We start from the raw sequence: 27,879 nt of genomic DNA on the forward strand, positions 1-27,879 counted from the left end.
TCTGGCCCAGTGCTCCTTACTGCATCTGGCCCAGAGTTCCTTACTGCATCTGGCCCAGAGCTCCTTACTGCAACTGGCCCAGAGCTCCTTACTGCATCTGGCCCAGTGCTCCTTACTGCATCTGGCCCAGTGCTCCTTATTGCATCTGGCCCAGAGTTCCTTACTGCATCTGGCCCAGTGCTCCTTACTGCATCTGGCTCAGTGCTCCTTACTGCATCTGGCCCAGTGCTCCTTACTGCATCTGGCCCAGTGCTCCTTACTGCATCTGGCCCAGTGCTCCTTTACTGCACTTGCTTTCCTTGCACGGAATGCTTTTGGGAGCCTGTAGGTGTCCTAACTCATCTTTTCCAAAACCAGACCAGTCCCGGGACAAATCCAATTTTCTGCTCCACTATGACACTCCATGCCTGAGGAGAACTGGACTTGTATTGGCTCTTAGGGCCCCGAGGTCCTGGAGGGTCCAGGGAGCCCTGGGGAGGGGGTTTTTAGTGCAAGGTGCGGCCTGCAGCAGAGGCTAGCCCAGGTGGGGCCAGAGGGCAAATTCTAGCACCGCCCACTTCGTAACTGAAGGAGCAGCGGGAGGCGCGGGGTCGCGTCCTCACGCATGCGCCGCCCGGCCCGGGCTGGGCCGGTCCATCAGACCAGAAGGGGGAGGGGGAGGAAGTGAGAAGAAGAAAAAGAGCGAGTGGAGACGGGGGCGGGAGAAAGAGGAGGTCCCGCCGCCTGCCCAATGGGAGCGCGCCTCTCGGCCCTTCCGCCCGCCTCTCCCCGCCCTTCTCCCGCGGAGATTTCCGCCTCAGCCGGCTTAAATGAGCTATCGCGGCTTGTGCGCGCTGCGGGGCGCGCGGAGGTTGTGTGGCCCTCCCTGCATCCGCGGCCTGGCGCTGCGGGCCGTTGGCCGCCTGCCCCCCGTCGCCCTCCCGCCCAGCGCCCCCGGGATTCTCCCCCTTCCTTCTCCCCGAGCTCCGGGCCGGCCGCGGGGCGCCGCTTCCCCGAGCTCCACGGCGACGCTGTCCAGCTCTCCGCCCGGGCCGTTCCCCACGGCCGGCTCCAGCGCCGTGATGAAGCACCTGCCCTACTTCTGCCGGGGACAGGTAGTGAGGGGCTTCGGCAGGGGCTCCAAGCAGCTGGGCATCCCCACAGGTGAGCGCTGGCGAGGGCCCCGGGCGCGGGGGGACGCTTCCTGGCCTCAGGAGTCCCCCTTGTGCTCGCGCGGCCCCGAAACCCAGGCCACATCCGGGGCCCCGGCGCGTGGGCTGGAAAAAACGGTCCGAGCCGCGCCACCCTTCAGGATCCTCGCCTCGCCCGGGCCTCCCCGCCCCCTCCGCGGGGCCGTAGTCACGGAAACCGCGGGCTCGGAAGTGGCGGGGCCGCGGCCCCGGCCGGCCTGGGCCTTGCCCTCCCCTCCGCGGGGCTCTGGGATCGCCTTGCTCCCGACTGCGCCGCGTTGCCGGCGGCGCTGGATCCCGGCCCACTAATTGCCCCCCGGATGTGAGATAACCTTTGGTTGTTTCCCTCCCACACCTTCCACAAAATACCCTGCCGGCTTGTTGGAAGGCTCGGCTGTGGGGAAGTCCCGAAACCCCGAGGTCATTTTAAATGATCGACTTCTGGGCTGGGTTTGCTCCCTGGTTTTTAAGGACCCTCGTTGAGGCCATTCAGAAATATTCAGTAGTTGCAGCAGAATGGTTCTTAAATGTTATGGCCGGCTTTGGGTACATTAAGAGCAGGAATAACTGACATTCATAAAATTCAAGGTAGATTTTCAGGGCGTTTTACATAATTTACATACACATAACACATTTTACATACATGATAATTCCCATTTTTATTGATGAGGAAACTGCAGTTAGGTAATGACCTTGGTTATACAGCTAAGTTTTGGCGAACTCAAAGTCTTCCAAGCCTTCAAACAAATGCTCCTACCCTTAGGCTTTACTGTTTCTTAAGGAAAGTGAGTCATTGAGGAAAAGAAAAATACCAACAAGTAAAAACATTGTTAATCATTTCAGTTCTGTTCATCTTAATTATTTTGAACAGAGATGGTGGGAAACCCACAACTTACTTTCCATGCTCTCCAACCAGGACTATTTTTAATATGGTCTTGGTACCTTCCCTTTTCTCTCTCCTCTTCTGTTCCTCCAAGTTATTTGAGTTGTAGGAGCAGCATAATAACAAGATTACCCAATTAGTAGATTACCTACTCTGCCAGTTTACTTTACAGCTTTTAAATCCAGAACTTCCAGAAGTTCTGGTCTGTTAAGACTTGATTCAATTACACTAAGCCTGAGGGTAAATAAGAAGGCGGGGAAACCTTCTTAGATTACCAAAAATGACCTTTGGTCTCCTTGATAAACTAAAAGTCAACTAACTTTAAATCATTAAATTGTATGTCAGCTGTGAAGCAGTATGTTTAATGTCATTTTTGAAATTGAATATCTAAGTCTGTAATGCAGAATTTATTCCTTCTTGGGCCCAAAATTACTTGAATATTCACCTGTTTTTAACTAGAGATCTGGTTAATGAAGGAACATATCTTGTTGATACTTAGAGGAAAAATTGATTTTAACATTACTGAAAGAAGAATGAGTTTAACAGAGTTTTTGATAGTTTTTAATCTTGATAATACAGATGAGAAGTCAGAGAATAGTGAAACTCAGTCTTTTACTTTCTGCATACATTTTTTTTAAGGTTTTATTTTTTTTGGTAAGGCAAATGGGGTTAAGTGGCTTGCCCAAGGCCACACAGCTAGGTAATTATTAAGTGTCTGAGACCAGATTTGAACCCAGGTACTCCTGACTCCAGGGCCAGTGCTTTATCCACTTTGCCACCTAGCTGCCCCTACATACATTTTTAAAGATCAGGACTTCCACAATTATATCTTAATTTATTAGTTGGAGAAAAGCATTGTACATGGTAATTCAGCCACAATCCAAATGCTTCTAAATTCTTTCCACATGACTCTCCCATCACTGATTAATCCTTAAGTAAAGCATAATTTTAATGAAGCAGTACACCAAAATCATTTCATTAAATATTTAAAATATTTAGGATACTGGTTTCACAAGGATAAAAACAACTTTTTTGTTTGTCAGATAACTTGTTATAAAAGTGACCCTGGATTCTCTAAGATTGGTCAGAGGTTCATGACCAGATGATTGGTGTGAATTGGAACAGGATTGGGGGGGGGGGGGGCTAAAGGCAATTGAAAGAAGGAAGAACCATTTTATCCATAGGAACATTGTTATGCATGGAACATAACTTTCTGTAATAGCTTAAAATCTCAATAGATGAATTAGTAGTCTTAAAGACAGATGAAATTCTATCATTTATTAGTTCCTGAAAACTCAACTTATGAATGTATTCCTTTAAATGAACCTACCTGCCTTTGAAAAAATATAATATGATAGAGCTAAGTGTTAACTCTTTTGGGTTGTTTTTTTTTTTAGGTTTTTGCAAGGCAAATGGGATTAAGTGGCTTGCCCAAGGCCACACAGTTAGGTAATTATTAAGTGTCTGAGACCGGATTTGAACCCAGGTACTCCTGACTCCAAGGCCAGTACTTTATCCACTACTCCACCTAGCCACCCCAAAGTGTTAACTCTTAATGGAACTAGAGGATTGGAGTTGGGATACTTACTCACTCATCTGGTTAGGGGGAACCCTGAAGTTTGGGAATGATTTTGAAGAGAGCTAACTGCTTCCTTTCCAGAAATTTTCTGTTGTCTAGTTTTAAGATCTACTAGAAATGATAACCCAGATAATTGGAAATTGTATTTCTTTTTATTTATGTATTTGAATTTTCCCTTCACAATGTTTCCCCTAATCTCACTTCCCTCTCCCCACCCCCAACAGAAGGCAGTCTAATAGTCTTTACATTGTTTCCATACTCTACATTGATCAAAATTGAATGTGTTGAGAGAGAAATCTTATGTCCCTAAGGAAAAAAAAATAAAATAATGAGATAGCAAAATTACTAAATAAGATAACTTTTTAAAAATTAAAGGTAATAGCCTTTGATCTTTGTTTAAACTCGACAATTCTTTCTTTGGATACAGATGGTATTCTCCATGGAAGATAACCCTAAAATTGTCCCTCATTGTTGCACTGATAAAATGAGCAAATCCATTAAGATTGATCATCAACCCCATGGTTTTTTTTTTTATAGTGTACAATGTTCTTCTAGTTCTGCTCATCTCACTCAGTATCAATTCATGCAAATCCTTCAAGGCTTCTCTGAATTCCCATCCCTCCTGGTTTCTAATAGAACAATAGTGTTCCATGACATACATATACCACAGTTTGCTAAGCCATTCTCTAATTGAAGGACATTTACTTAATTTCCAATTCTTTGCCACCATAAACGGGGCAGCTATGAATGTTTTTGTGTAAGTGATGTTTTACCCTTTTTCGTGTTCTCTTCAGGGTATAGACCCAGTAGTGGTATTGCTGGATCAATGGGTATGCACATATTTTTTGCCCTTTGGGCATAATTCCAAATTGCTCTCCAGAAAGGTTGGATGAGTTTATAGCTCCACCAACAATGTAATTGTGTCCCAATTTCCCACATCCTTTCCAGCATTGATCATTGTCCTTTCTGGTCTTATATTGGCCAGTCTGAGAGGTATGAGGTGTGGTACCTCAGAGATGCCTTAATTTGCATTTCTCTAATCAGTAAAGGTTTAGAGCAATTTTTCATATGACTATGGATCACTGTGATTTCCTTATCTGTAAATTGCCTCAGCATATCCTTTGACCATTTGTCAATTGGGGAATTGCTTTTTTTTTTTTTTAAATTTGACTCAGTTCTGTATATATTTTAGAATGAGTCCTTTGTCAGAAATACTAGTTGTAAAAATTGTTTCCCAATTTACTACATTTCTTTTGATTTTTGGTTACAGTAGTTTTGTTTGTGCAAAAGCTTTTTAATTTAATGTAATCAAAATTATCTAGTTTGTTTTTAATGATATTCATAAATTGCTTCCCTTTCCATAGATCCAACAGGTAAACTATTCTTTGATCTCCTAGTTTGCTTATAATATTATCTTTTATGGCTAAATCCTGTGCTTATTTTTCTCTTACCTTGGTATAGGGTGTGGGGTGTTGGTCTAATCCAAGTTTCTGCCACACTAACTTCCAGTTTGGAAATTGTATTTCTAAAAGAAGTAAATTCAGGGCGGCTAGGTGGTGTAGTAGATAAAGCACTGGCCTTGGAGTCAGGAGTACCTGAGTTCAAATTCCGTCTCAGACACTTAATAATTACCTAGATGTGTGGCCTTGGGCAAGCCACTTAACCCCATTTGCCTTGCAAAAATAAAAATAAAAAATAAAAAAGAAGTAAATTCATAATTGGAGACTACCCACCTTTGCCAGGGGAGAAGAGCTATGAGTAAGCACTAGCATAGGATTTGAGAGTATACATCTTTGTAAAAAGACCTGGTCATTTGATCCCTCTAGTGTAGACTGTTTAACCTAGTTTTGGAATTGGCATCTTTAACAACCTAAGAGAAGAAGAGGGGTGTTCTCATTTGGGAAGCTCAGTTATTAAGGTGGGCTGATTTGGTTCCTGCTTCAGAGATTGAATGGTCTTAAGAGTCTGGAATGTCTAGGGTAAGCCTTGGTGATAATGTCTAACTATCATATTGATGATGCATTTTAGTTTTTTGTATTTCTAAGACTGGTGTAAATATTTAATATAGAATTCTTCTCAACATTCATATCATATGCTTTTATTTAGCTAACTTTCCTGAGCAAGTAGTGGATAATCTTCCATGTGATTTATCTACTGGAATTTACTACGGTTGGGCCTCTGTAGGAAATGGAGATGTCCATAAAATGGTTTTAAGCATAGGATGGAACCCATACTACAAGAATACTAAAAAGTCTGTGGTAAGGTTTTTTTTTTTTTTAATACTGTAAAGTTCTGAAGACCTTGTTTGTATGCAAAAAAAAAGAAAAAAGAAAAACCAGTTTCCTTATTCATGACTGTTTAGTTTTTAAAGAATGAAATTCATATTATCAACACTATTTTGTAGTAGTAAAAAAAAATGGAAATTAAGAGACTATCTGTAAATTGGAATGGTTGAACAAATTTTGATATATAATTAACAGCGGAATTATTTTGTGTTAAGTATAATTCATTATGCCTCAGTACTTTGTACCATAAGAATATAAAGCCAAAACCAAACAACTTTGAAAGTCTTACCAGCTCTCATCAATGCATATACAAACCATCATTCCAAAGGACCAATGTTGAAGTATACCTACTAATCTACTGAGAAAAGATGTTATAGACTCATGTGTACGTAACGTGACATTTTTGGAGTTAACCAAAAGCAGAATTTTTTTATATATTTATACATATTTCTAGGGTGTCTTTTAAGAATTTTGCTTAATGGAGGAAGGAGAGAATTTTTGATCATAAAACATTTTTTAAAATTCTGTTTGCAAAGTACAGATTCTATTGCCCAATGATCTCTAATAATGCTTTTTTGGACTTCCTAGGAAACTCACATTATACATACCTTCAAAGAGGATTTCTATGGGGAAATGCTTAGTATAGTCATCACTGGCTACATCAGACCAGAGAAAAACTTTAGTTCACTTGGTAAGTTCTTAAATATTGTCATTCTATTTTTTGCTCTTAGAAGGATTTCTTTTCAAGAGAATAACCATATATTATGGTTATTTTACACCTCTTAATTACACAGCAAAAGATCTATTCCAGTGGGTACTTGCTCTTTATACCTGAACCTCAATTGATGCTAAAGAAGGAAAATGATTATTTGATATTATGTGTGTGTGTGTGTGTGTGTGTGTGTGTGTGTGTGTTGCCAAATAATGTTTTCCTACACAATATAAATTGGAAACTTAGGAGAACAGAAGTGAGTTTTAATGCTAAAAGCTAACATTTGTTTTACAGTTTCAAAGTATTTTGTATGCTTTATATTATTTGAGGAATTCTAAGAGATTAAGTACTATAGGTATTTTTTGACTCCATATTATACATGAGGAAGTTATTAGTAAGTGGCAAAGTTGAAACTAAAGCCCCAGGTCTTTATTCCAGATCCTTTTAAACGATACAACATGAAAGACAGTATGTTAATTAATCTAAGCATGACTTGATTAGATAGTATCAAGGAATATCTCATCTCAATAAAATCTTATTGATAAAGTATAAATTTATAAAATTATGATAATTTCTTCATGAATTTCTCATTTTGTGATAAATTTATATAGATTATATCAAGTATGACTTTCATTCTTCTTTATCTCTTCCCCTCACAGATGCCCTTATTTCAGCAATTCAGAGTGATATTGAAGAAGCTAAGAGACAATTGGATTTGCCAGAACATTTGAAACTCAAAGAAGATAATTTCTTCCATATGCCAGAAAGCAAAATAATGAATGGCCTCTGATCAAAAGTCATTTTATTTACATGCATTTTTTCCCTTGTATTCCACTACTTTTTTATCATTGCTGCAGCCTTGTATTTGGTTACCATAAGAAAATTTTCTTAATAGCTATGAATTACTTTATACAATACAAAGTAGTTGCCATTTTATGCTTAAATTAACGATGTTACATTAAACCCATCATGAAGTAGTACCAAAAAGGTTCATTTAAAAATCAAGATTTTTTAATATATATACAGAAGCTTCATGAAACACCACAGTTAAAGCTGAAAGCATAACAGGATCTTTGAGGTTTTTTTTATGATGAAAATATATGTATATAAGAAAACACCAATTGTAAGTCATTTGCTGATAAGAGATTGTTCTAGTGGCTAGGGATACTGTATAATGCTTCTGATTTCCAACTTCTAGACCTAGATGCCACGGAGAAGTAAAATGTGTGTTGTGTAAAGCTTTGGCAGTCTAATACTCTGAAAGGAAGAAATGGTAGAATTTGTGTGTTTGAATATGTAGTATTACATTTTGGTAAACTTGTGATTTTTTTTTTTTTTTAAACTTCATTTTATTTGAGATTATTTATTAAAAAGAAATTTATTAGGGTCAGATTAATGTACTGTTTTCCATTTTATATTTATTTTCATGCCCTGAATTTTTAGGGGTTTTGAATTTGAAAAAAAAAGTTCAGAACCATCCATATCTTTCAAATTTCCGTGCTTTTTTCCTGTTCTTTCATCATAAATGATAGTTTGTATTCGAAACTTTGAACCTTCTCTTAGAGCTCCTTATAAACTTGTTTCTTTCTATTCATAATATTCTTTTACATTTATGATTTTTATGCATAATTTGTATAGTATATAGTCCTTTCTACTACCATTAACTCTGAATGATAATAGATGTGCAAAGGTCATTCATTGGATTCCACTTTAGAAAAGCAAAACTTTAAACATTGCAACAACCTCAGTTTTTTAAAGTAACTCATTAAATGGGGGGGAGTGGGGAAAAAAGTCAGAATTAAGCAGTTGGATAGAAAAAGCCAAAGTTAAGTTAATTTTTCCCAGAGGGAAAACATTTGAAGGGCCAATTAAATTATAGAATATATTTTTAAAGTTATTTAACTTATTTTATTTGTAATTATGTATGTTAAACGTGTAAGCCTTTGCTGTAGTTGTGTAAATGCCAGTCTGACTGATACTTAGAACTTGAAAAAAATTTTAGATGGTTTACAGGTTAAAAACTTAAGAAAAATATTATTACAAGCATTTTTTTTTAGGAAAATGTACTTGGAAATAGTTTGCTTTCAGCCCTCAAATAACAGATTAGTTCTAGTTCTAGTTCTAGTTTATAGATCAAAATAGAAAAGAGTTTAGAAGAGATCTTAAGCCATCCCTAAATCACTTCCATTAACTTTTTAAAGGGAACTTCATTGTGTAGTGCCTTAAAAGATCAAACTGTTCAGGAGTAGACATTCTAAGAGTGTTAAAAAGAAAAGCAAAAGTTCAGGCTTAATAAACAATGATATTCCTTGAGGAAAATTTGCTGTTTAAAAAAAAGGCAAAAACTAATGGCAGTTGACTGGATGACTCACTTAAATTGTTTGATTACTTTGTAGAGGACTTGTTTGAACAAAGCAGTTCATGGGATTGCTTTTTTTTCCATTTTAATATTTAACAACATTTAATCAGCAACCTCATAATTTGTGTAATGATAAAATGTTAGTGACTTTGCAAATTAAAGATTAAAAGCAATTATTAAAAAACATGAATTCATGTTGTGCTTTTTATTGTTGGAATAACTTGGAATGAACAGTACTCAAATCACTTCTTTTGCTGTTAAAACATTTTGTGAACTAGTGTTTTGTTAGGTGTCAGCCATTTGATGTTTGGACTTTTAGGCATTGTAAAACATTGACAATTTAATGTAGTACAAAAAAATTGTTACTTGGAGGAGGGTTGATTTTGGATAATTTAATGTTTTTAGAAATTAAAATAAAACTTAATTCATTGTTCTTTTTCCTTTCCTGGCTTAATTTGAAGTTTTTAATCTCTAACTTGTGTATTTGTTCATTGTGGTTCTTTTAATTGAAACACTATATAACTTTGACAAAGTTTGGCAGCCAGCTAGCATCTGGTAGGAGTAATGAGTCTAACTTCAATGTCTCAGAAAAAGGGACTTCTGATATAGTTTCACCAACCTGGGGGCTGCTTCTTAGAATTCTGCTCCATTCTAGAATCCTGTCAGATTGAATACCTTGGCCTTTTTTGGTTAGGAAAAGTGTCAAGGTGAAGAAACATTAAAGGATCATTGTGTGTCAGTGGAATTATTCTAAGCCTTTAATATACAATGACTTTAACTTCATTCCTCAATCCACCCTCTATAAAGCTTTAAAATTAGTATCCAGCAAAGTTTTGGCTATCTTTAAGGTAAATCACAACAAACTCTGCAGTCCTTTGCATAGGCAGTGACCCTTGCCTGAAATTTTTTCCCTCTTTTCTCTATCTTGGAATCCCTAGGTTTCATTAAGGGTCATCTCAAAAGCTTGCTTTATTTTTTTGATTCTCCAGATTATTGTACCAAACCAAAATGTTACTATACAATCATATTACTTTGTAGTTATTTCTAAATATGCTACTTCCTCTATTGAATTTTAAGTTTTATGAGAGCATGGATTAAAATTTTTCACATAAAAGATATAGCACAGTACTTGATACTAAGGACACTTTCTTGGGATAGTTTAATTGGGAAAGAAAATATACTCAACCAAGTTATGAAAGAGATAAATGCAAAAAGGATTCATTTAAGGGGAGGTAGTCATGCCTTGAAAAATGGATTTCAACCTTTTAGAAGGCCATCCCAGTCCTGTCTTCCTGAGAAGTAGGAAAACAGGTGAAGGAACAGTTAAGTCATTTGCCTAGAGCCGGAAACTTACAGAGTTGAAGTAAGGGGAAGAACAGATGGGACTTTTATACTATTGATGCCTATCTTTGTGAACAATAATTTTGATTCTAACACAAAACACCAAAAGCATTTTATTATGTGAATCAAAGGACTTAGTTTCACACAAGTTGTAATGATTCTGAAGAGACTGACCAAAAATTTGAAGGTGTTTAAATGGAATGTTGGCCTTCTTGAAATGTCAAATGTATCCCTAATTCTTGCTACAAGGTCTGAAATAGAGTATATGCTACCTGTTTAATTGGTACAAGTTATTTTTATGGTTGGCACATTGTGTGACATTGCCCTTTGCACTTATTTCATGGAAGTTTGTCATTTTGAGATATCTACTTGTATCAACTTAGCAAAGTCAAACACGGTAGAGAAGTACTATTAGGGGGGTAGCTAGGTGGCACAGTGGATAGAGCACTTGGAGTCAGGAGTACCTGAGTTCAAATTTGGCTTCAGACACTTAATTACCTAGCTGTGTGGCCTTGGTCCCACTTAACCCCATTGCCTTGCCAAAACAAACAAACCTTTATGGTTATTAGGTCATTTCAGTCCAGTCTGACTCTGGATTCCATATGGGATTTTCTTGGCAAAAATACTGGAGTGATTTGCCATACCCTTCTCCAGCCCAATTTACAGATGAAGAAACTGAGGCAAACAGGGTTAAGTGACTTACTTGCCCTGGGTCACAGAGCTACTTAAGTATAGAGTCTTAATTTGAGCTCCAGTCTTTCTGATTCCCAAGACTGATGTATTTTCCATTGTATCACCAAGTTCTAAAACTTTCCGTTTTCCTTTATTGTTACTACAATTGGATCTTTTTCTCCAAGAATGTTCTCATTTCCATCTACAGGATTTCTTCAAGTCTCAAAACCCCATCTACAGGAAGTCTTTCCTAATCTTTAATTCTGGCATCTTCCATATTATTTCCTTTTTATGCTTATATAGCTTGTTTACATATATATATATGTATGTATATGTATATACATACATACATATATATATGTAATTTGTTTCCACAATAGATTATCTATCCAAGATTGCATTACCTCTTTTATTTTTTATTTTCTAAATTTTTGCTGATACATAATAGGCTCTAAATGCTTTTTGCAATTCCATCCATATATATGATTGCTTTAAAATGGCTGGAAATCATGCTCAAAATGACTAATACGTAAACATGTTAAACACAAATGTACATGTACAACATTCACCACTGAGGGGAGGGTGGAAGAAAAGTGTAATTTATAAAAATGCAAGTGGATGAATGTTTAAAAAAAACTTTCATATGTAATTGGAAAAAGAAAATAGCCCCCCCCCCCAAAAAAAGACCTTAAAAAGATTTGTAAAATTAAAAAATATAAAATGCTTGGAAAATTACTACCTTCTACCACATTGAATGAAGATTGAAAGTAGCCATATGGCCAAAGTTAATGCCTTTTGAAGTGCAGTGATTTTAAAGTAGCTACTCACTCTTGTTTAATTTTCAAAAAGAGCAGTGCTAAACATTATGAAGAAGTTTGACATCAACCTCCCCTGCCTTTCCTTCACCTTTTATTTTTGGTCATTAAGAATGGTATGTTTGAATGTTGTGTTGAATTTTCCATAGCTAACATTATCACATGTCAAACAATTGACTTCCTCCTACCCTCCCCAACATGCAAATTTATGGAAATTATTTTATTTTTTTATTTTTAGGTTTTTTGCAAGGCAGATGGGGTTAAGTGGCTTGCCCAAGGCCACATAGTGCTCTATCCACTGTACCACCTAGCCACCCCTGGAAATGATTTTTTAAAAAACCTGGTATTTCATTTGTGGGATTACTCAATTTACCATTGCTTATCTCTACCTTTGTGTAACTATGGAGGTGCCTTCTTAAGGTGTGTCAGCAGTGAATTTGGTGCATACACACACACACACACACACACATGATACATTCATGTTTATTATAGAAATATAGAACATCTACGTCTATATGAATTATTCTGGGTGTTAACAAAATAGGGTGAGCACAGTTTGGTTGAAATCACCTGATTAAGTCAATTGAGCAATTGACTAAGGTACTTAGAAATCCCTTATTTATAAGCAGAATAAAAGCTTCCTTTTTTTTTCCCCCTCTGATACCATCAGCTCTGCCTCTGGGGTGGATTGCATTCTTTATCATGCCATCAAAAAAGTTACTTCCATATTTTTCCATAGTTGCTGTTGCTGATTATAATTCTATCCATTCCTCCACACTCCCATTTATTATAGTTTCTCTTTCTTTTCACTCTGTCCCTCTTCAAATGTGTGCTATGGGGCATTCCATTGGTAAAGCAGACAGAGCACTGGCCCTGGGGCCAGAGGCCCCCAAGTACACATTCCACTCCAGAAACCCAGCCCCATGGTCTCAGTCAGGCCATCCAATCTCACCACCTTGCAAAAAGTAAAAAAAAAAGAAAGTGTGTGATGATCCTTTCCCATGATCCCCCCCCTCCCCTCCACCGTCCAATTTTCCCATCCCCTTTCCTTTTTTTCATCTAGATTTCTATGCCCTATTAAGTATGTATGTTTTTTCTGTCATTTCTGATAATGAAGGTTACCTCATTTCCCTTCACCTTCTACTACTTCCATACCATTGCAAAAGCTATTTCTTGATTCTTTTACATGAAATATCTTAGTATATCTTACCTCTCCTTTCCCTTTCCGTACATTCGTTGACTTTTCACCCATTGATTCCATTTTTACAATATATCATACCTTCAAATTCAGCTCCCTCCTGTGCCTTGTCTATAGATTCTTCTTTTAGGTGCTCTAATAAATGAGACAGTTCATATGAGTATTATCACCATCATCTTCCCAAACAGTAATACACACAGTTCAACATCATTAAATCCCTCTTAATTTACCCTTCTTGTCAACCCTCTCTATGCTTCACCTGAGTCCTGTACTTTAAAGATCAAACTTTCTGTTCAACATTTGAACATTTCAACATTTGAAATTCCCGTTTCACTGAAAGTCCATCTTTTCCCCTGGAAGAGGATGTTCAGTTTTGCTGGGTAGTTGATTCTCAGTTGCATTCCAGCTCTTTTGCCTTCTGGAATATTATATTCCAAACCCTACGAGCCCTTAATGTAGTTGCTGCTAAATCCTTCAGCTCCACGATATTTGAATTGTGTCCTTTTGACTACTTGTAATATTTTCTCTTTGACTTGGGAGTTCTGGAACTTGGCTATAATATTCCTGGGTTGGGGGGTTGTTTTTTTGGGATCTCTTTCAGGAGGAGATCAGTGGATTCTCTCAATTTCTATTGTTCTCTCTGCTTCTAGGATATCAGGGCAATTTTCCTGTAGAAATTCTTTAAAAATGAAATCAAGGCTCTTTTCCTGATCATGACTTTCAGGTAGCCCAATTTTTAAGTTGTCTCTCTTGGATCTGTTTTCCAGATCAGTTGTTTTTTCTTTTTTTTGTTGTTGTTGTCTTTGAATTTATTGGGGTATGTGTTTTAACAGAAGGATTTATTGTGTCAAAAGTATGAACAGTGATGCCATATTTTTGCAAAATTCCATATAATCAAAATGGATGGATCAATTCAGTGTTTTACCAACAGTGTATGAATGCTCCTTTCTAACCACAACTCCAACACTGACTATTCTCATTTTTATTATCTTGGTCAATTTTCAGGGTGAGAGTGAAAACTCAGAATTGTATTTACATTTCTCATTACTATTGACTTGGAGCAAGTTTCCAAATGTCAATGCAATTTATAATTTGCAATTCTTTCAAAAAAACCATTCATATCTTTTGACCACTTATCTATTGAGGATTGGCTCTTGTTTATTCTTTTTTTGTTTTCTTGCATGTCAAGGTAGTACTGGGAAGACAACTGGCACTTCATAAATTCTTCCTGTTGATTCATTTCAGAAAATGTTTTTGAAAATAATTGTGATGGGGCGACTAGGTGGTGCAGTGGACAGAGCACCGGCCCTGGAGTCAGGAGTACCAGAGTTCAAATCTGGCCTCAGACACTCAACAATCACCTAGCTATGTGGCCTTGGGCAAACCACTTAACCCCCTTGCCTTGCAAAAAAAAAAGGAAAATAATTGTGATATTCATTTATATAGAGAGAAATCTATCAGGGCCTGTGAAACTAGGTGTGAAAGTACTATTATCCGCACTGAAATTGAATATTCTCTTTTGCTCCCCTTTAAAAAGCAAGCTGAATCTTATTTCAAGACTCTTTCCTTAATTTAGGAAACTGGTAGAGTTTGATAGTCTTGCACATGGAGTCCCAAATTTCATGCCTGTGGGTACTTGGATTCATCAGGTGTTATCTTTCTGAGTTTATCCACACAGAGCAAAATGAGTGTGAGAAACCAAAGACTCCAACCGATAGCTGCTGCAATCCAACCATCTTCATCCATTCCATGCTTACAGCACTGGGCAGCCTCAGAACAGAAATCCAGATTGGAGCACTGTGCTATGAATGCCGAGTCTGACAGAGAAGAAGTAATGGATGAGGAGTTGTGTGTTTCTGCTAAGCAAGTTGTGAGGAAGGAGGCAGACAGGAGGACGAGGCTGATGGGACCGTAGATTACAGAGGGCAGCTGCTTCATGGTGGAGATGGGAGGCACCTCAGTTGTTTTTTCAGTGAGATATTTCACATTTTCTTCTAGTTTTTCATTCTTTTGATATTGCTTGTGTCTTGATTCCTCACAAAGTCATCAGCTTCCTTCACCTCCATTCTACATTTGAAGGAGTTGTTTTCTTCAGAGAACTTTCTTCTCTTCTTTTCCATCTGGCTAATTCTGCTTTTTAATGCATTCTCCTCATTAACTTTTTGAACTGCTCTTTCCATTTGACCCAGACTGGTTTTTAACATGTTGTTTTCTTCAACATTTTCTTTGCATCTCCTTCACCAAGCTGCTCCTTTGGTTTTCATGTGTTTTCCTACATCTTTCTTACTTGATTTTCAAAATCTTTTTTGAGCTCTATCATAATCTGAGCCCAACTCCTATTTTTTCTTGGATGTTTTAGATGAAGAAGCTTGGACTTTCTCATATTCTGTGTTTTGATCCTCCATGGGACCAAAGTAATTGTCTATGATCAGGTTCCTTTTTTTTCTGTCTACTCATTTCCTTAGCCTGAACCCTGGTTTTGAGGTGCTTCCCAAGCTTTTGAGTTGTTATTGGGACACCTCCTGCAAGGACCTCAGTTCCTTCAAAGTCTGACTGTTCTCCTGGCCTGTGCTCTGGTCTGTGGATGACCACAAGCCCTCCCCTCTGCCCTGGAGCTGTGAGGAGGGTCCCTGCTCAATAGCAGTGGGGGGCCTCAGGCTACAACCATGGTCTGAATACAGACAAAGCAGCAGAACTCTGTCCCAAGGATAGAGGAGAGACCTCAATCTCCCCCCACCCCCTTACTTTCCATGGGCTGAGCACTCTGGAAGCATCTGCTTGGCGGCTCACTTCTGGGTGGCTCTTAAGGCCTGTTTCCATTTCTTGGGGTCTGGGCTGCACTGATGGCTGCAGCTGCACTGAGGAGGGCCAAGTTGGCCTGGGCTTTGCACCTGCCCTGTCAGAGGTTTCTCCACTGACCTTCCAAATTGTATTTGATGTTCCCTGGGTTGGTAGGTCAGGAAACAATTTCTGCTGCCAGGAGCCTGTGCTCTCAGGGACCCAGGGCTGAAACTCCTCCTCTCCAACCCAGTGATCATAATTGCACTAAGGCCCCCTCCAACCCAGTTGAACAGAGCCTTCCCATAGTCTTCCAGGGTACCTTGGGCTGGGGAATTGACTCTCACTGGATCTTTCTGTGGGTTCTATCTCTTGAAAATTTAGAGTCAGATATTTAAAGTTTTTGAAATATTTTTGAGGGAGATCCTAGGAAAGGCCGTTCTCATGCCACCATCTTGGCTCCCTCAAAAAGCTTTCCTTCTTAACCCTTCAAGACCCCCTGTAATTATTTCCATTACTTTGAAGATCCTTTAGGATAAAGCACTCCTTTTACTAGAATGTCTGAAATCAGTTCTCCTGCCACATTCTCATGACCTTCCTTTCTGAAACTCCCCTTCCTACCTTGTCCCTGCTTCATCCTGGGTTGTGGAAATAGTATCCTTTGATTGGACAAGCAAAAGGTGATGTTTCAGGTCATACCTTCTGTTGGTCAAAGCTATTTAAAGCTAAAATATACCTCCTCTTTGGGGAGTCTGGCTCTCTAGCTAGACCACTCCCCTCATACAAGCATGCCTGAAGAATTCTCAGCTTAGAGAAATATCAATAAATGTGCTTGTTAATCTGATTCTGTTTTGCTTTTAAGGTCAAAACCTTTGGTACCATTTGTCCTTGGTTAGGACAAACTCTGGTTTTTGTTTTTGTTTTTGTTTTTGCAAGGCAATGGGGTTAAGTGACTTGCCTAAGGTCACACAGCTGGGTAATTATTAAGTGTCTGAGGTCACATTTGAACTCGGGTCCTCCTGACTTCAGGGCCGGTGCTCTATCCACTGCAGCACTTAACCTCCCCTGGTTAGGACAAACTCTTGAGAAGGTTAACATTTATTTCCAATGGGCCAAAATTCAATGAGGACCCTCTCATTTGGGGAGACATTTCACCAGTGCTACAGTTAAAGACAAAACTCAATGACCAACTTGCTAATGAACTTCTTTGTACTTTTAAGTTTGTCCTCTGACAAGAGTCTGTCACCTGGCCCATGAATTCTTTTTTTCCTTCCTTGTAAATGATACCAACACCAAAAAACTAATTTTCAATCACTTGTCACCTAATTTTTTTTTTAAAGAAAATCAATACTGAATATATTTTCCAATGATACATATGAGTGTTTTCTTTGACTTCCAAGTTACTTTTTTTTTTTAGTTTTTGCAAGGCAAATGGGGTTAAGTGGCTTGCCCAAGGCCACACAGCTAGGTAATTATTAAGTGTCTGAGGCTGCATTTGAACTTAGGTACTCCTGACTCCAAAGCCAGTGCTCTTATCCACTGCGCCACCTAGCCACCCCCAAGTTACTTTTTAAAAATAATGGATTGTGAGTGTGTTCGAGGTTTCTAGGAGCTGCAAAATAGAACAATAAATTTTTGTAATTAGAATAAATAGGTCAAAAATTTTTCCCCCAGCCAAGATATTTTAGAGAGGATAAAAGGGATAATTCAGTAAATTCTCCCAAGAACAGGGGGGAAATCAAGCTCATTAAGTGCTGTTTGGCTTGTATAAATGTATAAACCATGTTAAGTGGTAAAATTTTTCTGTTCTGTTTTGAAAATACATTGAATCCCAAACTTCTCAAATACATATTCTCAGCTAAACTTGCCCCAATATATTTATTATTACATTCCAACTATTATTAACAAATTCATTACCACTAACCTAAAACTTCCAGTCACATGAGTATTGGTCAATTAATTATCCTTTCTCTTAACCATGCCTACATTCTGAGATGCCTGAATTCTTACAACCTTAAATGGTTAGTAGTTTTGCTTTTCCACAGCAAGATTTATGAAAAGAAAAGTTGGACAATAAAAGGTGTCTAAAGGATTGATGCTTCCAGATTTAATCCCTTTCTGGTACCAATAATTTTCTTTCAGAAGCAATGAAATTACAACTATTGTGTATCAACCTCATCCTCTTGTCTCTTCCTAGTAACCTGGTTAACTTTCACCTGTCCTCAAATCTCCCTATTCCCAGATGTCTGAGTCTTTTTTTCTTAATGACATCAAGTACAGTGTAGTGGAAAGAATCCCTGGGTATCAACTTTTGCAATGACATGTGCTTGTTGAGATACCTTAGGCAAATTATTTAAGTTCTTAAGCATCTATACAGGGAATATTTGTACTACTTGTCTCACAGGGTTGCTGCAAGGTTCAAATGTTTCAATACACAGTTTTTGTGGTTGACATAAAGTGAGACATTGAAGTAGAGAACCCTGAAATAACTGAATGACAATGTTGAATTCATAGTTTAGATCAACATAAATTAGTGTAGAATGGGATTGTATTTTTTCATGATTTTTATTTTATTTCCCCCAAGTTACATGTAAAAACAGATTTTAACATTCATTTTTGTTATGAATTTGAGTTCTGAATTCTCTTTCTGCTTCCCACCCCATTCCCCCTCATTGAGAAAGCAATTTTATTTTGATGAAGGCTAAAAATGTAGTCATGCAAAACATTACCATAATAGTCATGTTGTGAAAATAAACATATAACCCCCTCCAAAAAAAGAGAAACTTCAAGAAAAATAAGGCAACATAAATATGCTTCAGTCTATATTCATACACCATCAGCTCTGTCTTGGAGGATGCATAATTTTCTTTATCATAAGTCCTTCAGAGCTGTCTTGGGGCACAGCATTGCTGAGAAAAGGGGAGTCATTCACAGCTGATCATTCTGCAATGTAGCCGTTACTTTGTACATAGTACATTTCCCATTACATCCAATATATGTCTTGCCAGGTTTTACTATTCATCATTTCTTTTTTTTTAGAAAGGTTTTATTGATTTTGAGTTTTACAATTTCCCCCCAATCTCACTTCCCTCCCCCACCCACCACAGAAAGCAGTTTGCTAGTCTTTACATCATTCCCATAGCAATCTAAGTTGAATGTGATGAGAGAGAAGTATCCTTAAGAAAGAAACATATAGCATGAGATATAGCAGAATTACATAATAAGACTTTTTTTAAATTAAAAATAATAGTCCTTGGCCTTTGTTCAAACTCCACAATTCTTTCTCAGGATACAGATGGCATTCTCCATCACAGATACCTCAAAATTGTGCCTGATTGTTGCCCTGTTGGTATGAGCAAGTCCATTGAAGTTGATCATCATTTCCATGTTGCTATTAAGGCATACAGTGCTCTTCTGGTTCTGTTCATCTTGCTCAGCATCAGTTCATGAAAATCCTTTCAGGCTTCCCTGAATTCCCATCCCCCCCGATTTCTAATAGAACAATAGTGTTCCATCACATACATATACCACAGTTTGTTAAGCCATTCCCCAGTTGATGGACTTTCCCTCAGTTTCCATTTCTTTCTCACCACAGAGCTGCTAATGAAAATTTTTCTACAGGTGGTGTTTTTACCCTTTTTCATAATCTCTTCATGGTATAGACCCAGTAGTGATATTTCTGGATCAAAGGGTATGCATGTTTTTATTGCCCTTTGGGCATAATTCCAAATTGCTCATTCCCCAACTGATGGGCATCCCCTCAATTTCCAGTTTCTTGTCACCAGAAAAGAGTTACTATAACTATTCTTAAGCATATAGGTTCTTTTCCTTCCTGTTTTTCCACTCTTCTAGAATATAGATGTGGCAGTGGTATTGCTAATTTAAAAGGTAGGCATAGTTTTATAGCCCTCTGAGCAAAGTTTCTAATTGCTCTACAGTTGTTATATCACAACTCATCAAAGAGTGCATTAATGTCTCATCTTTCCCTTCAATAGTTGTCATTTTCTCTTTCTGTCTTTTTAGCCAATCTGATAGGTATAAGGTAGTTCCTCAGAATTGTCTTCCAATTGTTTCTACAATCAATAGTGAGTTAGGACATTTTAAAAATATGGTCATAGATAGCATCGATAACCTCATCTGAAATAGTTCTTATCTTTTGATCATTATCAATTGGGGAATGGCTCTTAATTTTATGAATTTGACTCAGTTCTCTATGTTTGAGAAATGAGGTCTTTAGCAGAGAAACTTTGTTTCAATACTTTTCCCCCAAAGTTACTATTACTAACTATACTTCCTTCCATTCTATTTCCCCCACCCCCATTTATTTGAATCTCTCCTTTCATCCTGTCCTTCCTCCAAAGTGTTTTGCATCTGACTAGTCTCTTTCTCACTCTCCCTCCTTATAACCAACCTCTCCCCACCTTTCTACCAGTCCCTTCCCCTCTTTTCCTCTGGGATAAGATAGATTTCTTTACCCAATTAAGTGTGTATGTTATTTCTTCTCCAAGTTAGTTTCAATGAGAGTAAGGCGACACTCACTCCTCCTCACCTTCCCCCTCTTCCACTTACTGCAAAAGTTTTTTCTTATTTCTTTTATGTGAAATAACACATTTTACCTACCACTTTCCCTTTTTCCCAGCACATTCCTCTCTCACCCCTTAACTCCATCTTTTTAATATATTATACCTTCATATTCAACTCCCACTTGTGCCTTGTCTATATATGCTCTTAAGAAATGAGAAAGTGCAGGGCACAGTAGATAGAGCATCAGCCCTGGAGTCAGGTGGACCTGAGTTCAAATTGGGCCTCAGACATTTAATAATTATCTAGCTGTGTGATCTCGGGCAAAGCACTTAAGCCTGTTGCCTAGCAAAAAACAAAAAAAAAAAGAAAAGAAATGAGAAAGTACATATGAGTTATCAGTATCATTTTCCCATGCCGAAATACAAGCAGCGCAGCATCATTAACTTCTTTATGATTTGCCTTTCCTGTTTTCATATTTTTGCTTCCCTTGAGTCTCATATTTAAAGATTAAATTTCTGTCACCTCTGGTCTTTTCATCAGGATTTTGAAAGTCTCCTATTTCATTGAATATCCATCTTTTCCCCAGAAAGAGTATGTTCAGTTTTACTGGGTAATTGATTCTTGCTTGTAATCCAAGCTTTTTTGCGTTCTGGAATAATTCCAAGTCTCATTATCTCATAATGTAGAAGCTGCTAAATCTTGTGTTATGCTGACTATGATTCCATGATAATTGCATTGTTTCTTTCTGGCATCTTGCAATATTTTCTTTTTGACCTAGGAGTTCTGAAATTTGGCTCTGAATTCCTGCAAGGTTTCATTTTGAGATCTTTCAAGAGGCAATTGTTGAATTCTTTCAATTTCTATTTTACCTTCTGCTTCTAGACTATCAGGGCAATTTTCCTTGATAATTTCTTGAAAGATGATGTCTAGACTCTTTTTTTTTGATGATGATTTTCAGAGTCCAGTAATTTTTAAATGATCGTTTTTAGATATATTTTCCAAGTCAGTTCTTATTCCAATGAGATATCTCACATTTTCTTATAGTTTTTCATTCTGTTGGTTTTCTTTTATTGTTTCTCGATTCCTCACAAGTAAAAGTTATCCCTTCGCTCAGTTTTATATTTTAAGGAATTATTTTCTTCAGTGAGCTTTTATATCTCCTTTTCCTTTTGAACATTTCTACTTTTTAAAATATTATTCTCCTCATTGGCTTTTTGGACCTCTTTCTTCATTTGGCCAGTCTGGTTTTTAAGATGATATTTCCTACGTGTGTGTGTATGTGTGTGTGTGTGTGTGTGTGTGTATCTCCTTCACTTAGCTGCTGATTTGGTTTTCATGATTTTCTTACATCACTCTCATTTCTCTCCTCAATTTTTCTTGCACCTCCCTTATTTGACTTTCACAATTCTTTTTGAGTTCTTCCATGGTCTGAGACCAATTCATACTTTCTTGGAGACTTTGGAAATAGACACTGTGACTTTGTTATCTTCTTCTGAATGTATATATTGATCTTCCTGATGACCATAGTAATGATCTATGGTTGGATGTTTTTTCTTTTGTTGTCTACTCATTTCCCCAGTCTATAACTAGATTTTTAGTCTTTTTTAAGGTAGGACTCTAGTTTGAGAAAGGAGAGTGCACTATCTGAAGCTTTGAGTGTATTTTTCAGCTATTTTCAGATGCTTCTTAGGGATTTACAAGATTCCAATTCTTCCAAGTTCTTATAATGTAAAGGGAAGTTTGTGCCACTCTCTTGACCTGTACTCTGATATGTGAATGACCACAAGCACTCCCTTCTGCCCTGGAACTGTCAGGAGGGTCCCTGTTCAGCTGCATCAGTAAGCTCTCTTATGATTCTGCTCTTTTTCCTGGGACTGCAACCTAGATCTGAGTATGGGCAAAGCAACAGAGTTCTGCATCAGGGATAGCACTGAGTCCCCTGTAATCTATTTCCAACCTCCTTACCATCTGTGGGCTGTGAGTTATAGAAGCAGCTGCCACTACTGATTCAGTGGCTCCTGAGGGCTCTTCCTGATCTGCTGGGGTCTGGTCTGCACTGCTGAGGCCTGTACACTCTGGTACAGCACACTCTTTTTGCTGACCTTTCAAGTTGTCCTTCTTAGGAGCTCTCTGATAAAACTCATAAACTAAGGACTCTAACTAAACTTTCCAAAGACAGAACCCACAAAGGGACCCAGTGAGGCAGTTCTCCTACTCAAGGTAACCTGGAAAAGAGCAGAAAGGCTCTGCTCCCCGGGGTCGGAAAGGCAGCCTGCCAGAGGGGTGGCACGACAGGGCCAAAGAATTTCAGCCACCCAGAGGCAGCCCCAGGGCACTGGGAGCCGAGGCTCACAGCAGCGGAGTCTCCTGAGCTGCACCCCAACAAACACCGGGCACAAAGTGGGGGAACAGCGGGGGACCTCTGCCAGAGTGAGCACGTGGAGCCCAGCCCTCAGGGCACACAGAGAGCAGCACAGCCACCCCAGCCCAGATCCAGAAACAGAAGCAAGCTGAGCAGGTAAGCAGGAGCCCCCAGGGCATGAGCCCATTGAGCTGAGGGAGGGGAGTGAAGAGAGACTGCTGAGCTCTGTCCTCTGCCTCTGGAACAGGACTTTGGGGCTCTGACCACATTCAGATCCTGATGGAAGTCTAGGCCCCACCATAGAACAGCAGGCCCCCCCCCCCTCAGCCCCATGGCAGAGGGGGGCACATATAGTCATTCACAGACCAGGAGGGAGGACAGAGCCTCACACACTGAGACCCTTGTGGGAGTGCCCCAAAAGCTCAGGAAGCACCCCAAAACAAGGCCCAGGCTGGGAAAATGAGCAAGCAGAGAAACAAAAGGAAGACTATTGAGAAATATTTTGCAAATGAGCCCAAGAAGGATCAAAATACTCAGTCTGAAGATGAGGAAGCACAAGCTCCTACATCTAAAGACTCCAAGAAAAACAGAAATTGGGCTCAGGCATGACAGAGCTCAAAAAAGACTTTGAAAATCAAATGAAGGATTTGGAAGAAAAACTGGCAAAAGAAAGGAGAGAGATGCAGGAAAAACATGAAAATGAAGTCAGCAGCTTAGTAAAGGAAATCCCAAAAAATGCTGAAGAAAATAGCATGCTAAAAACCAGCTTAGGTCAAATGGATAAAACAGTTCAAAAAGTTATTGAGGAGAAGAATGCTTTAAAAAGCAAAATTGACCAGATGGAAAAAGAGATAAGAAAACTCTCTGAGGAGAACAAATCCTTCAGACAAAGAATAGAATTCAGGGAGATTGATGAATTTACCAGAAATCAGGAATCAATACTTCAAAACCAAAAAAATGAAAAATTAGAAGAAAATGTGAAATATCTCATTGAAAAAACAACTGATATGGAAAACAGACTTAGGAAAGATAATTTAAAAATTATTGGAATACCTGAAAGTCATGATCAGGAAAAGAGCCTTGACATCATTTTCAAAGAATTACTACAGGAAAATTGCCCTGATATTCTAGAAGCAGAGGGCAAAATAGAAATGCAGAGAATCCACCAATCCCCCCGAGAAAGAGATCCCAAAAAACCAACCCCTAGGAATATTATAGCCAAGTTCCAGAACTCCCAAGTCAAAGAGAAAATATTACAAGCAGCCAGAAGGACACAGTTCAAATATAATGGAGCTGCAGTCAGGATCACACAGGACTTAGTAGCAACTATATTGGAAGCTTGTAGGGCTTGGAATATAATATATTGGAAGGCAAAACAGCTTAGAATGCAGCCAAGAATGAACTACCCAGCAAGGTTGAATGTCCTCTTCCAGGGAAAAAGATGGACTTTCAATGAACCAGGGGAATTTCAAATGTTCCTTTTGGAATGGCCAGAGCTGAACAGAAGGTTTGATCTTCAGAAACAGGACTCAGGTGAAGCATGGAGATTGGAGGAGAGGGGAGAAATATGAGAGGCTTAATGAGGATGAACTGCATGTATTCCTGCATAGAAAAATGACACTGATAATACCTATATGAACCTTCTCAGGTAATAGAGCAGGTAGAGGGAGCTTTTATAGTTGAAGCACAGGAGAAAGCTGAATTCGAAGATAAAATATGGTGGAAAAATGGAGTCAATAGAAAAAAGGGAAATGTAATGGGAGAAAGAAAAAGGAGAGGGGGAATAGGCCAAGATATTTCACACAATAAGATTTTTTTTTTATTACAATGAGCTATTGCAATGATATGGAAGGGGGGGAGACAAGGGGGAATGAGGAAACCTTTGCTCTCATCAGAGGTGGCTAGGAGAGGAAACAGCATATATACTCAATGGAGTATAGACAGCTGGAGTAAGAAGGAGGGGGGAGCAGGGGGAAGGGGTGGGGATGTGAATAAAGGAGGAGAGGATGGACTATGGGGGGAGAGTGGTCAGATATAACACATTTTCTTTTTTACTTCTTTCAAGGGGCTGGGATTGGAAGGCCTGCCCAGGACCATGGGGCCAGGTGGATTCTGGGCCTAAGGGGTGGTATGGGGGCTCAGGGCTTCTTGGCCCCAGGACCAGGGATCTGTCTGCTGCGCCACTCAGCGACCCTACAGCAGAGTCAGAGTGAAAGGAGAGAGAAAATATAGTACATGGTAGTGGAGAAATAAGAAAGGAGGGAGTTGTGATCAGCAATGGCAATGTTGGAAAAATATGGAAGTAACTTGTGTGATGGATTTATCATAAAGAATGTGATCCACCCATGACAGAGTTGTTGGTGTTGGAACAAAGACTGAGGCACATCTTTTGTTATTATTATTTGGGGGAGCGTGCAGGACAAGTGGGGCTGGGTGGCCTGCCTGGGGCCACATAGCAGGGTGATCTTTGGGTGTCTGAGGCCAGATTTGGATCCAGGTGCTCCTGGCTCAAGGGCCAATGCTCTGTCTGCCACCCAGTCACCCTTATTATGATTACTATTTTATTTTATTTTAGGTCTTTTTTCCCCCTTCTTTTTGGTTTTTGCAGGGCAGTGGGGATTGGGTGGCTTTCATGTCACACAGCTGGGTGATTGTTGGGTCTATGAGGCTGGATGTGGGCTCCGGTGCTCGTGGCTCCAGGGCTGGTGCTTCATCCATTGCTCCACCTGGCCATACCTACAATTATTACTATTATTTTTTTAATGTTAATTTTTTTTCTCTCCCCTTTACTTTTTTCATCCAAGCAAGTCTATCTATATTCATGGGGGGAGGGGTATTTTGTTTACTTGTAAACAAGAACATTTTATTAATGTAAAAAAAATTTGTGCAAAATGAGAATAAAAAAATAAATTAAAAATGGAAAAAAAAACCTCATTATGTTTTAAGCCCTGAAAATGACTTGATCAGATTGTAAGCAACTGGAACAGAGTATTGTTTGTCTCTTTTTGTATTCCTAGCACTTTGCACAATGTATTTCTTAATAAATGTTGTTGGTATTTAAAAAAAAAATTTAAGGGGTCGCTAGGTGGCATAGTGGATAGAGCACTGGCCCTGGAGTCAGGAGTACCTGAGTTCAAATCAGACCTCAGACACTTAATAATTACCTAGTTGTGTGACCTTGGGCAAGCCACCTAACTCCATTTGCCTTGCAAAAAAACCCCTAAAAATAAATTAAAATATTTTTTTGACAAAAAAAAATAATGAGGCACTTACAAATCAAATCAACTTAGAGATTTCATATCACACCCAGCAGACTGGGAAAGGTGTTAGAAGGTGAGAAGAGTTGATGGAGGTATGAGATGATTGAAATATTTTGAAAAGCAATCTGTAAGTATGCAAAAAAAAGAGATGCAAATATCCTTTCTTCCTCAGATCCCACTTCCAGGAAGACTGAAAAAAATTGATTCCCCTATACACTCAACTATCTGTAGTAGCATTTTTTTAATAGCAGAAAAGAAATAAAAACAAAGTACATAAACATTGACTAGGAACTAGTTAAATAAATTGTAGTACATGCAATTGAATGTATGTAATGAATTAATGAGGTGAATGGTTTTAAAATTTTATGAATAGAAACAATAACATAAATAATATAAAGACTAAGCTTAGTGCAGTGATGGGCACATAAAGAACCTGAGCTAAAATAATTTTCAGAGGCAGGGAAATGGGCAGAGTATATAAAGTGTTGAGCCAGAAAGATTGGAATTAGAATCCAATTTCAGGCACTAGCATTGCGGTCTTGGACAAATCACTTAACATCTCTGAGTTTGCTTCTTCATTTGAAATGGGCTGTTGAAAAGATCATATGAGACAACATGTACAAAATATTTTGCAAATTTTAAATTGCTATATGAATGCTAGCTATTATTATAATATTGGTTTCACATGTTAAGGCTTAGGAGAGTTGTATTTTGAGTTTTGAATGGGGAAAAAACAGGAAAATGGACTTTCCCAAAGCATTCCATAGAAATTGTGACATCTCTATTCCTAGAATAGAGGGAAACATTGTGAATTTTACATAATTTTATGATCTATCTGTGGTGTTATCCTTCCCCCGCAGATAATTAAGAACCAATTTTATTAAGTATGGTTAGCAGATAATTTTTTTTCACTTTTTAATAATGTTTATTTCAACATACCTATGCATAGGGAAATACACTCATATCAGTTAATATAATGCAATTTAGTTTAACTTTACACTACAATTTGGACCAAAGACTTGTACATGGTTTAGGTTAAAAAAAAACAGGATTTGCACTCTGGTTTATTTTTTATCTATTACAAACGTATAAAAGATCCTCAAGTGCTGCTATAGCAGGCAGCAAGAACCATGAGAAATTTACCTTTGGTTTATTTCAGAAAATAATACATTTATTGCACTGTAAAAGCTTCAAACATGGTGCAACAAAACATTATAAAAAATGTTTCAGTGCCAGCTTACAAAAGTTCATTAACTAGTGTAGTCTTACAAAAACAAAGCATATGTACATGTGAAACAACTGCATTAGCTATCTGGATTCAGTTAATATTGTATGTAGATTGTGGATCTACACAAACCAATATTCAAGGATTTCCTTGAATTTGAGTAACACTATAAGCTCAGTTATTCTGCTGAGGTCAGCAAGGTGACAACATATTGGCTGTCAGTTTTCACCGTTTTGCAATTTATATATAAAAAAGAAAAAAACTTCAGCCTTTGAGTCTCAGTCCAGAATTGAGAACTACACTAACAAGTTTGAAATTTCTCAATCAAAACACACAGGACAATATGCAATGGGCTCTGCTTCTGTTTAAGATTATGAACCTTCAAATGCCAATCAATACATCCTCCCCACTCCCAACATAGTTCAAACTGAGAAGTGGCTCCAGAAATGGGCCAAGCATGAAAGACAAGAGCAGATTTACATCTAACAAGAGGCATCATCAACAAGCCTCCAAGAAAAATAAGCACCTATGACTGAAACCAAAAAGAGAAATAAGAAATAAATTGAAAATACTGAGAAAAGAAACATTGTGGTACACATAAGTTTAAAGAGCAAATACATATTTTAGAAGACCAACAGTATAAGTTAATTAGGTTCATACACTATAGTTTTTCAGTAGTTTGTTACCAATAATACAGAAGCATCAACTTACATATAT

General features: G+C 38.4%; 2 protein-coding genes across 2 annotated transcripts; one reads left to right on the plus strand and one right to left on the minus strand.

Annotated features, from left to right (window-relative positions):
- The first annotated feature begins 628 nt into the window (after positions 1-628).
- Positions 629-9,177, plus strand: RFK (riboflavin kinase). Its single transcript, XM_074200449.1, has 4 exons — positions 629-1,143; positions 5,738-5,889; positions 6,505-6,607; positions 7,288-9,177. The coding sequence occupies exons 1-4, from the start codon at positions 810-812 to the stop codon at positions 7,416-7,418; spliced, it is 720 nt and encodes a 239-aa protein (XP_074056550.1). The 5' UTR covers positions 629-809; the 3' UTR covers positions 7,419-9,177.
- A 5,456-nt stretch (positions 9,178-14,633) lies between these two features.
- LOC141498853 (transmembrane protein 213-like) lies at positions 14,634-14,951 on the minus strand. The gene has a single exon (XM_074201926.1). The coding sequence runs from the start codon at positions 14,949-14,951 to the stop codon at positions 14,634-14,636; it is 318 nt and encodes a 105-aa protein (XP_074058027.1).
- Between the last annotated feature and the right edge of the window lie 12,928 nt (positions 14,952-27,879).

The sequence above is a fragment of the Macrotis lagotis genome, chromosome X (genome assembly GCF_037893015.1).
Source record: "Macrotis lagotis isolate mMagLag1 chromosome X, bilby.v1.9.chrom.fasta, whole genome shotgun sequence".
NCBI classification, from domain to species: domain Eukaryota; kingdom Metazoa; phylum Chordata; class Mammalia; order Peramelemorphia; family Peramelidae; genus Macrotis; species Macrotis lagotis.